The 12,349-nt window shown below is 31.5% G+C and overlaps 1 protein-coding gene across 2 annotated transcripts; it reads right to left on the minus strand.

Annotated features, from left to right (window-relative positions):
• Nucleotides 1-3,748: 3,748 nt before the first annotated feature.
• Nucleotides 3,749-9,211, minus strand: LOC143085421 (toll-like receptor 10). 2 transcript variants are annotated; one of them, XM_076261750.1, is made up of 2 exons: nucleotides 9,116-9,211; nucleotides 3,749-7,239 (listed from the first exon to the last, which is right to left on the minus strand). In XM_076261750.1, the coding sequence occupies exon 2, from the start codon at nucleotides 7,215-7,217 to the stop codon at nucleotides 5,070-5,072; it is 2,148 nt and encodes a 715-aa protein (XP_076117865.1). In that variant the 5' UTR covers nucleotides 7,218-7,239; nucleotides 9,116-9,211; the 3' UTR covers nucleotides 3,749-5,069. The 2 variants fall into 2 exon arrangements, with proteins under 2 accessions (XP_076117865.1, XP_076117866.1); XM_076261751.1 differs by lacking the exon at nucleotides 9,116-9,211 and adding an exon at nucleotides 8,728-8,912.
• Nucleotides 9,212-12,349: the final 3,138 nt, after the last annotated feature.

The following is a 12,349-nucleotide window of genomic DNA, read 5'->3' on the forward strand; positions in this document are numbered from 1 at the left end:
AAGTGCATCTTGTATGCCATGTTTTTAATTTTCACAAAAAATATTTAAATCTCAATGAAATCAAGGATTTGTATAGTTAGACTAAGCAGTTGTCTAAACAATACAAATCCTTGATGAAATTAAGAATATTTTTTTTAATTACTGCAACTTTGGAACACATTTCCTTTTTTGAAAGGTTATCAAGGAAGTTTAATTATAATGATTTTATAAATTCATGGTTTTACAAAACAAATGTGTCAATTCTTTGAATTAATTTTAAGTTGCTTTATATTCTATTTTACATGTTTATGAATTTTATTAAAAAAAAAATCACTGCATTATTTACCTTACTCAACTGACACCCTAATTCTATACTAGGCTTAAGTTTAGATGATGATATATCTGAAAGATGTAAACATTTTGAATAACATTGAGAAATTAATATTAAGTCACAATTCAGAATTGAGATAATTTGAACAGCTTGTTTTATTTTTATTTTAAAGGTTATATATATATGGGTTGATGTTTAGACGGGTTGTATATACATTATGTACACAGCCATGTATTACCATCATTGATGGCGATCCGATGGATACATCTGTTGTAGGGTTGTCACTGACTCAGATGTACTTATATCTATAATTATTTTCTGTGACTGTATCTTACATTAGGTTACAAGAGCGCAATTATTCGTAATGCATTTTCCATAGGGTACCACTAGTGTTCCGTATTTTTTTTCTCGAAGACTACACAAACTAGGGAAAATCGGATGGCAGTTCCTGTTAGTACAAATGCCGGTGTTGCATTACAACTAAAAAAAAATATAGGGTCATGCGGCTCAAATTGACTTAAAATGCAGTTGAAAAAAATCGTCTACTTTTTTCGCTTAATGAAAAAGGCATATTTTTAATGGCTCCGACGTGCAGAAATTGAAGATATTTTCTATACTTCGTAAAATGTGAATATGATTTTCGGCAATTTTTAAACCTAATTGGATAAGCTTTCGATTAAATGTAATTCCAATCCTGTATCAACCAATCAGAAGCCGTATAGGATTCTATTCTGAGTACCATCTTGGGGTAAAAAACTTGCCGGTAAAATGTAAACAAATAATTGCGCTCTTGTAACCTATACGGTAGGGAAAAAAATTTCCGAAAATAAAGCGCCCGCGCCAAAAGTCGCGCTGGCGTCTATCTAGATGATATCACATCTTGAAAACATTATCTGATCACTCTCTGAATTTGGAGAATTAGTTTTTGCCCGCCGATCAGGCCTAAAATTGGAACTGATTTTTTCACCAAATACGGTACTGGTCAAAGAGACATGAAGATAATGTTAATTTATTGGCCTAATTTTTCGAAGGTCATCCAGCACTGATCATATTGTCGACAAAACCGTTTTGATATGGAAAAGCTACATCGAATTTTGAAGAATGGCTATATATGAAACCATTTCTTAAAAAAACACGTTTTTGAAACAGACTATAGTTTTTCCAAATGTTGCAAATATGATACTATTTCTACTTTGGCAAGAGAAACTATTCTTGGACTACGATATTCAATGCCAAGATCAATTTTTCTACTTTGCAATTTGACTAAATCGTTGGTATTTGCTTAGGGACCCTTTTGGCCAATTTTCACGAAATTAGCTTTTTGCTAGAATAGCAACTGAGACACGGTCGTTAAGGTTAAAAACCAAAATTTACCTTCAAATTCAAGATAAATACATGCTTTTTCCGATAGAAACAGTAGATATCACAAAAACGTTGCATTCTCTTCATACTTTGTCGACATTCGAGCCCACCCTAGATTCAGATATAGAAATAAATACAAATAGGAAACAGACTATAGCATGAATTCACGTTGATGAAAAGTCCATTTGATCCCGTTTCTCACAATTTCACATTTTTTCCGAGCTAAATGACAATTTTTGATATTTTTCAAAGCCTTGTTAAAAAAAAGTGTCATTTCTCTATAGGTTACAAGAGCGCAATTATTCGTAATGCATTTTCCATAGGGTACCACTAGTGTTCCGTATTTTTTTTCTCGAAGACTACACAAACTAGGGAAAATCGGATGGCAGTTCCTGTTAGTACAAATGCCGGTGTTGCATTACAACTAAAAAAAAATATAGGGTCATGCGGCTCAAATTGACTTAAAATGCAGTTGAAAAAAATCGTCTACTTTTTTCGCTTAATGAAAAAGGCATATTTTTAATGGCTCCGACGTGCAGAAATTGAAGATATTTTCTATACTTCGTAAAATGTGAATATGATTTTCGGCAATTTTTAAACCTAATTGGATAAGCTTTCGATTAAATGTAATTCCAATCCTGTATCAACCAATCAGAAGCCGTATAGGATTCTATTCTGAGTACCATCTTGGGGTAAAAAACTTGCCGGTAAAATGTAAACAAATAATTGCGCTCTTGTAACCATTAATTTGTAGGATCCTTTACTATAGATAATTTAGCTGATCTGTAACAATAACATCTTCATGCCTTATATATCATGTACTGCAGTACGCCGCTAGATTAAAACTGACGTGGAAAGGTAACACACGGCCAGCGAAAGCTCTATTTTTAAGAGCCCAGGTGGTCGTGTGGTCTAGCGGGACGGCTGCAGTGCAGGCGATTTGGTGTCACGATATCACAGTAGCATGGGTTCGAATCCCGGCGAGGGAAGAACCAAAAATTTGCGAAAGCAAATTTACAGATCTAACATTGTTGGGTTGATGTTTAGACTGGTTGTATATACATTATGTACACAGCCATGTATCACCATCATTGATGGCGATCCGATGGATACATCTGTTGTAGGATTGTCATTGACTCAGACGTATTTATATCTATAATTATTTTCTGTGACTGTATCTTACATTAATTTGTAGGATCCTTTACTATAGATAATTTAGCTGATCTGTAACAATAACATCTTCATGCCTTATATATCATGTACTGCAGTACGCCGCTAGATTAAAACTGACGTGGAAAGGTAACACACGGCCAGCGAAAGCTCTATTTTTAAGAGCCCAGGTGGTCGTGTGGTCTAGCGGGACGGCTGCAGTGCAGGCGATTTGGTGTCACGATATCACAGTAGCATGGGTTCGAATCCCGGCGAGGGAAGAACCAAAAATTTGAGAAAGCAAATTTACAGATCTAACATTGTTTGGTTGATGTTTAGACGGGTTGTATATATATATATGTATATGTGTGTAACTGTTGATAAATATGGTGTTGGAGTAATATTATATTTGCAAGTTAAGTACAAGTTCAGACTATTAAGTATGGTTCAGACTACAGCCGATTATTATCAAGTAAAATTCTGACCAATTCAGACTGGTCGAGTAAAAACAGTACAGTCGAGTACAGATATATGCCATTTCAGACTTTTACTGGTTTGTAGTGATAGGTCAACAAACAAACTACCTTCAACAATAGACATATACATACCTAAGTATACTACATTTCAAGTTAAACTTTTTAATCCAAATGAAAATTTTATTTTGAAAATAAATAAAACAGAAACTATCCAAAACCGGATCGCGATCCCAAATTCTTTATTCACGAAATAACATAAAGATATAAATTAAAAATAACACACACAATCACAGACACGTGCACAGTTTTTGAATTAGGAGAATCACACAAAAATGAACATGAGGCGGGGAAGAACTATGTTTTTTTATTTACATGTATATAAGTCTAACAACAACCTTCCCTTCTCATTTTCTGAATATTGATCAGTTGGAAAACAAAATATACACAGATGAATGTTATACAGTTTTAATGTAAATAAACACAGGAAACACGCTTTGTTCTATATCTTTGATACCGGTATAACAGACAATATCTAACGAAAAGTACGAGCACAAAACAAATAAATAATAGAATGTTATTATCAAAGAATGCTCATAGTTTCAGAAATATGTATATTGGTTCTTCAATTTTCAAAGCTTTCTAATATTTTGCTTTCATTGAAATCAGGTATATACTAAAATGTACATGTATCATCTGACTTAATGTCAATTGTTAACCAATGCTTGCAGTCTTGTCGTGAATCACGACCTTTGGTGTTCAAGTACTACTAAAAATAGACCCTAAACATAATGTATTAAAATGTTGTATAATTGTATTTCAAGAAATTTATACATATTATTATAATATATACATATATACCAGCAGGTGATTGCTCACCTGGGCAATCGGTGGAATATTACAGGATGCATCAAGAAAAGCTTGGTTTCTTGGTGTAACAATGTAACAAGCATATTTGATGAATAAATATATTATGTTGTTAAAAAAAAACAAATAGACCCTGGTTCCCCCGAAACCATGAATAAGTAAACTATGTTGTACTTAATTCTAATTCATAGCTGAGTAAAATTTGGTTTAAAATTTACCTGATTTTTTTTTCTTCACAAAATATTTTTTTTTCTTATGTGTTAGTTAGTTCAAGTAAACAATGACATCAACATCACTATTATTGTCAGGGTATGCCTAGTTTTACGTTTTATATGGCAGTGATTCAATTGGTAGTCTGACACCTACACCGTAATAACCGTCACTGCTCCTCTGAATTTATTTTATACACACCCTTCGTAACCAGTACTCTTGCTGGTTTACAGAATCTTGTTCAATACCAACAATTCTTTTTTTCTCGAAATTTAAATGTAAAAATTTAATAAAATCTTGTAGTTTTATTTTGAACTGTAAAATCGGACAATTGTTATTTAGCCTACAAAATACCAGTTTCAATACTGAATGACAACATTATAATTATGCCATTATCAATAAAACAATAATGAACATTGTGAAATCATGTTTTCATCATAAAGACCCTATATGTGTATATAAATCTGGTTAACTTTATAACCAATGAATGATACCTTTTCCCTGGATAAAGGTTTAACAAAAGCGAACTAATAAGTTCATTTACATCATATAAGTCACTGCAAACATGTGAATGTCGTATGATTTAGAAAATGTACACTGCTTTTTTTTTTAAAGTAGTCTATTGAACATCAAATTCAAGGAAATGGCAATAACCAACATAAATGAAAAATTAAGTCGACATATTTTCCATGGACATATTAGATGGCCATGGGTGGCACACTAAGTGGTCTTCTAAGAGTATTCACCAATGCTTGCCAAAACAAAGCTTCTCCTATGCCTTTCTTGTAGCGTAGATACGGTGTTGTATGTAACAAGGACCTTATACCACTGGTCATGTGATACGCATCAATCGCCTTTAGCATGATTAGAACACATGCATCTTTTCCTTGTCGACGTCTTCTTTCTTGAACATAATCACATTCCCATTGGCACCAATCGCTACTAGCAAAATCATTACTCATTATGATCACAACTTTCCACGATTTGTTCATATATTTGTCTATATTTTCTGTAATTGGGACTCCCGGTTCAAATTCACGGTGATGAACACATAACTTAATTTGTTCATGTTCCATGCGTTTGATGAACTCACTATGAACCCATTCTCTATCAGCATCGCAGTACACTACAAACGCATGGAATTCAAAATCATCACTATTGTTTAGACGCAGATATCCCAGTTTTCGAAGTCGATGCAATCGCATAATATAGCAATAGTTCCTTATATAGGTGTGACACTTGTAAGCTAGTAATATTACAACTATCACCACAAATGTAAATGTTGACAAAATTGTTGCGATTACTATAAACAGATTAGTTGGTTCACAACTCTTTGGCGTTGGATTGTATTCAATAACTAAACGACCTCGCATTTCAGCTGGAAAATTACATATGTACTCTTGTGGAAAAGTCAAAGACAAGTTTACTTTTGTTGTTCGAACCCAGTTTCGAAACCACATAAGGTCACATGTACAAGTAAATGGATTCTTTGCAAGGTTCATTTTTTCTAGTTGGTATAAAATGTTTTGAGATAAAGATGATTTGTTAAGTGTATGTATCAAATTATTTCTTAAGTTTATATACTTTATGCTGCGCATATTATCAAAAGTTTCTGGCGCCCAAGAACTTATAAAATTTCCCTGAAGAATTATTTTCTCTAATGATGTCAAGTTTCTAAAAAAATTAGGATGAAGTTCTGTCAAACATACCGCTTGTAAAATCAAATATTTCATCTCATCCAAGTGAGCAAACATCAGACCTAGTGTAGTTTTGTCAGACGGCAGATAGTTATTCGTTAAATCTAAAAATTGTAATGACGGCGTGTGTTTAAATATTTGTTCTGCATTAAACCTAGAATTATTGTTGTTGGTCTTGTCAAATCGGAAATTGTTGTATCCAAAATGTATACTGATTAATGACGTGCTGTTGAACGCGGTAGGTTCTATTGTTTTTAGCTGATAATTAAATTGAAAGAACACATGTTTTAATTGTGGTAGTTCTGAAAAGGTATTATTCCTTAAAACCGTTAATCTATTGGCATGTAGATTTATGTTCTGCAATGATGGCATACAGCTGAAACATTTTGGATATAAATAACGTATAGCATTGCCGTTCAAAATCAGACTTCTAAGCTTCGGAACTTGGCTTCTTTTCATTTTATTACAAAAAGTTGGAATGCGAACAAAATCATTCCTTGAGAGATTAAGTTTTTCGACCAATAATGTTACATTATCGTCAAGAATTAAATGTATGATATTATTTTCTGATAGGTTGATGGTTTTTAGGTTTTTTAATTCAGTATACCAATCAGGGAACTTAAAGGTAGCCAGCTGATTTTCTTCAAGCGATATGGTAGTCAATTGTCGTAGGCTGATTGCCTTAAAAACATCAAAAGGAAACCATTTCCAATAGTTTCCATACAAATGAATTTTCTTGAGACGCGTTGTATTGACGAAATTCAACGCTTTTTTCAGACTAGTTGCATTCAAATATTTTTCATCTGAAATTGTCAGTGATTTTAATGAAACAAAATCCACAAAGACGTCATTTTCAATATAATTTATAGAATTTCCAATCAATTTGAATTCTTGGATATTATTTTTGGTAATATTCGATACAAACCATCTAGAAAAATCGACATCACTGAAATTGTTATGGCTTAATTCTAATCTTTTAACAAATTTTGGGATGCGTGGAACATAATCGAGTCCTGTACAAATTGCACTTTGACTGTCGTTGTTACACGTACAGTGTGATTTGGGAAAAAAATCGTCTGCTGTGTTAATTCGTGTATTCACTGTCTGCAGAACTGATCCAAACAAAAATATCAAATGAAATTGCCTCATGATCACGTGTTCTTAAAACAATCTGAAAGCAAACATGGTCATATATATATCTGTAGTAATTGATATCTGAAGTATTTTAAGCTCTTATTATGAAATCAAAAGCAAAAGAGGTTTACAAAGTAATAAAATAATCACATACATCATAGTATATTAGTAATCCATTAGAAACTTAGTGAGCTTCGCGCGCAGCAATTGTACATGTAACTGGAATAACTGAACAAATTGTTTTTGAAATAAATAATTGATGAAAGTGCCAAGACATATCTGGACTAAACATTAGTCGATGGCATATGTGATTTTATGGAATTTTGTATGCAAAGAAAAAAAAATACATAGATAAATAGAATACTCATGAAAATAAGATAGATATTCTATAATTGCACTTTGAATTCAATTTCATGAACAATTAGCGAAATAATCTTGTTTGAAAATGACATTTATTGAAATATTTTCGTTTTAATGATGATTCACGTTATAAGGTAATTGAATTTATTAATTGGTATACCTCATATTGTGTCGATAGATTGAGTGAAAAATAAAGTCAAAGTGGCTGTATAGGATTAACATATGCATGTAGACGACGTTCCGATATAAAATAAGTGTTCTTTCATTATTTATACTTATGCATCACTGACATTTAAATAATTTACACAACAAACAAAATGAAAGAGATCGAAGAAGATAACATTTTCCCTTATTTATTATATATATATAGACTATGAATAAACGGAGATAAAACGAAGCACCATCTTACGATGGTTATGTATTCAAACTTGTTTGCTATGTCCGTGTCCTAAGTGGCGTTTATGATTTCATTGATTAACCCAACCACATTATGCATGTGTCTGTCCCAAGTCTGGATCCTGAAAATAAGCGATTGTTGTTCGTTGCTGTATATTAAATTATTTAAACTTTTTCTTTCCTTATTTTGTACTTACATGTAAATCAGGTCGTTAATTTCATGTGTGAAACAATTTACATACATCATTCGGAGGGGCCTTTAGCTTACTATGCAAAATGGGTTCTGAACTTTATAAAAATTTGTAAAGCGGAAGATTTTATCAAGCTTTTTTCAAAAACATGCTTATTATCAAATGCTGTGCGGTGACCTATAGTTGTTAACTTTACGTCATTGAGTATTGTAGATAGTTGTCTCATTGGCAATACCAAATCTTTTTATTTTCATATTGATAACACATAAGTTAAACGTGTGCAAAATGAAGTGTTAATTTATAAATACATTGTCTTCTGACTTCAAGTTAGAATCTATCTATTTTATATATATTTTTCAAATAATAATAATGTTACCGAAAATATTCAGTTTTCACAATATAACACAGATAAATAATAAAAAAATCGGCAACAAATTGAAAATGCATGGTTTGTTTTGTTAGCTGTATACATATATGCATGGTCCCGATTTTTTTAATATATATATATATATTTTTATACATATCAAACTGTCCATAATTATGAACTGATTTTGGTCGAGGTAAAATGATTTGCCTACCTTAACTCAAATGTTTGTATCGAGTACAGAGACTATCAGTAGTCTGAATCAAATCCTTTTTCCAGTAATAAGAACAATACCAAATTATTAGTGCAATTTGTTGATGCAGAGGTAGTCTTCTTATCATAATCGAATTCTAGTAACACAATTAATTAATTGTTGGTTAATTGACATCAAATGGCACAAACGCATTGCTGTAATCACTTTGAAATTGATTTCGTTAAAATAGTCAAAAAAAAATTATGATTGATTTATGCCCTAAACATCACAGAGAATATGGAAAATATTTTGATAATATTATAAAAAGACGTATTTAACAAAATTAATAATTACTTTAGATGCTATATATGGCTGTTGTTTTTTCTGATAAGCAGCTAAAAATACGTACGGTTTGTTCTTAATATAACTGTCCTATGTTTATCTTTCAAAGACCGCTAGTATCCAATGTGAATAATTTTTGACGAATGTATGGACTCAATATACGTAAGAATTAATAACATAAATAATATAGATAAAAATCGCTTCAATTTAAAGAAATACTTCCTCATTTAAATGATATAACATTTGTTTAAAAATAAAACACTTATTGAATTTTTGAGAAAGATAGAAAAACGATTGATCTGCCCATCATTTCGTTAGTTTAACAGATTTTCTGTAAATGCACATTCTGAAAATGTTAAAATTATTCGAATCACTTGTTTTTTTTCCACCACAAAGAGTTTATTATATATGGCCTCATTCACATTTTGTAAAACTTTTTTCATTGAGTGGTTTTCAATACATACATCTACGAAATTGATTCGACCATTCAATTGTCACCGTTCGATTCTAGCACCGAACCACTGTTGAGCCTTCGGTATGGGAAATGCGAGTCGATCGATTTGCCGTGCTAAATTGTAAACCAAGAATCGTTGACTTATTTTTAGATGAGATAAAAAACTGTATAGCTCCTTCACTATTCTCTGCCAGTCGAAAACTGCCAACAGGAAACCCACTTATTTTGAACAGGATTAATAATTAGCATAAATAGTTACTTATACATGCGAGTAGCAACAAAAATATATGATGTCAAACAAGAAAATAAATGCATTAGACTGCCTGATGGTTGGAGTCTCTAAAAAAAACTTGCACCAATTTCTTAAAGAGCCATCGGTTGCAAGGTAAAATGTCAATTTAATTTCTACTGTTATTCAACATAACGTCGACGTCGTTTCCCATATATGTTTAAATGACGGTTTCAACAAACGTTTTATACGAGAACTTGCATTATATTATTTCTTATTCGGAACATATCAGTATATCAATCATACGCGTATGGTCATAACCATGTCTGTATACTCATATGGTCCGACAATACACGTATGGTCGGACCATATTAGTATTAGAATCGTTTATATATTAACGAGTCGGACTATATGTGTATTTAGACCATAAAGGTATTTTTCGAATAAATTGTAGCTTTCGTAGGAACACACAACTCATGCTACGAACCAAAAACGACTCAAGTCACCAATCGAATTTATTTATTTATTTTCATATATTATGGGCAGTTTTTTTTTTTGTTTTTGTTATTTCATCTTCGCATGCGTCAATTTAATGTGACTTTCTCTAGGCTGTCGACTTTTTCTTTCGTAAGAAAAATCACAACGTTTGAGACATATACCGTTTGGGTTTTGTACCGTTTGGGTTTTGTACCGTTTGGGTTTTTTTATTAAATTTTTCCAGAGACATATTTATTTTGATTCTGACTATATTTCACTTTGTACGATCATGTCTTCTCGCCGCTAGATACATACGATTTTAATGTTATTCTTGAAGGAAATTCAATACTACTATAACTGTTGATGGAAAAACGAAAAACGGCATTGTAAAAATCCCAAAGTAGAGATGTAAAACTAAAAGAAAATTTTGGAATAGAAACTTATACGTTAAATTAAATTTGAACAAAACTGAACGTTCTTTCCTGATATAAAACTTGAGAGAAAGTACTTTAATAATATCTTAGCTGGCAATGCATTTCTAAATATGGCAAACGATGAAAAGATTATCTTTTTTTATGACAAACTGTCCTAGAAAGCTGGCTATGTATGGAATTTGATGCGACTGTCATACAAGTGAGAGATTTAGCGCTGTAGAACCAGGTTCAATCCAGCGTTTTCTACATTTAAAAATGCCTGTACCAAGTCAGGAATATGACAGATGTTGTCCATTCGTTTGATTTATTTTATCGTTTGATTATGCCATTTGATTAGGGACTTTCCGTTTGAATTTTCCTCTGAGTTCAGTATGTTTTTGTTATTTTACTTTTTAATCATACAGTGAAAGCGTTCCAGCATAGACCTGTAGTGTTATATACATAAAAAGCTTGATAAACAAAATATTGCAAATTCAATTCAAAATAAAATCATGTAGTTGGCAGAAATGAGTGTACTCGACTGTAATGTTAAAATGTAAAAAGGTTGCTTCACGGTCAATCTGAATATTCTCCTTTTTTATTCATTAAACTAGACATTTACTAAGTATATCTGTTAATAATTTCATTTTTATTTAATTTTCGATTATTCATTATGAATTAACAATTTTGAATGTAGTTTAATCTTTTTTCATTATTTTGTTTGAAATCAGTGATAAAAGAAATACGTTTTATGATTACGAAAATGATTTTTTAATTGTGTATACATATTTCTACTTTCTAGAACTGTTTTTACTGTTATTAAACATGTCACTATATAACAAAAAAAAATTTCTGACTTTCTTTACGTTATTAAAAAATAATCAAGAAATTTTAAAAGACACTGATCTTTCAGTTATCCAGACCATACGCGTATTGTTCGACCATATGAGTACCTACACATATGATCGTGACCATACGCAAACGGTTAAAATACTGATATGGTCAGAAACAGTTCCAAATAAGTATAACGTGTATTGTATATTCTTATATCGTTTGTGCTCTCTTCTGTAGCAGTATCAATGACAATTCGTGTTGTAATGATACTAATAGAAGGCGCGTAAAACATCTAAAACAAATGGCAGTCGTTCAGAGGAATCTAAAATTAAAACGCAATACTAGTATACAAAAATCGAACTGCATTTCATTAAATCTAAGGCAAATGTATTGTATTACTAAGCTCACAATAGATTCAGAATAGAATTATCAACTATAATTAAATCTTTAACTAAGCATTACAGAGAAAATTGAAATTATTAGTATACTTTTTTTTTTATATAAGTGTGTTTGTTCAGTCACAACTATTACATTAACTTGTATCCTGCATGAATACAAACGTTTGCTACTGTTTAAATAAGAATGTGAATCAGGGACAAATAAATGGGTGATTCCCATAATACATTAAGCAGTAAATACTTCACTTCTAGTATCATGCAAACATTTTAAAACCCTTGGCTGTGTTGTTTTTCATTGTGGTGTGAGAACATTATGGAACAGCTGCATGGCTATCATTGTCTTCCGAATAGTACAACTAGATGCAATTCTTTAATCGCTGACAAAACAACCATCAAATTTACCTTTTCATATTACTGGATAAAACATTTTAATTTACCCATCTTACATATTTTATCGGGACGACTTCGATTGCACTATAAATAATGAATTAATTAC

This window comes from Mytilus galloprovincialis, chromosome 8, assembly GCF_965363235.1.
Source record: "Mytilus galloprovincialis chromosome 8, xbMytGall1.hap1.1, whole genome shotgun sequence".
In the NCBI taxonomy this organism is placed as follows: domain Eukaryota; kingdom Metazoa; phylum Mollusca; class Bivalvia; order Mytilida; family Mytilidae; genus Mytilus; species Mytilus galloprovincialis.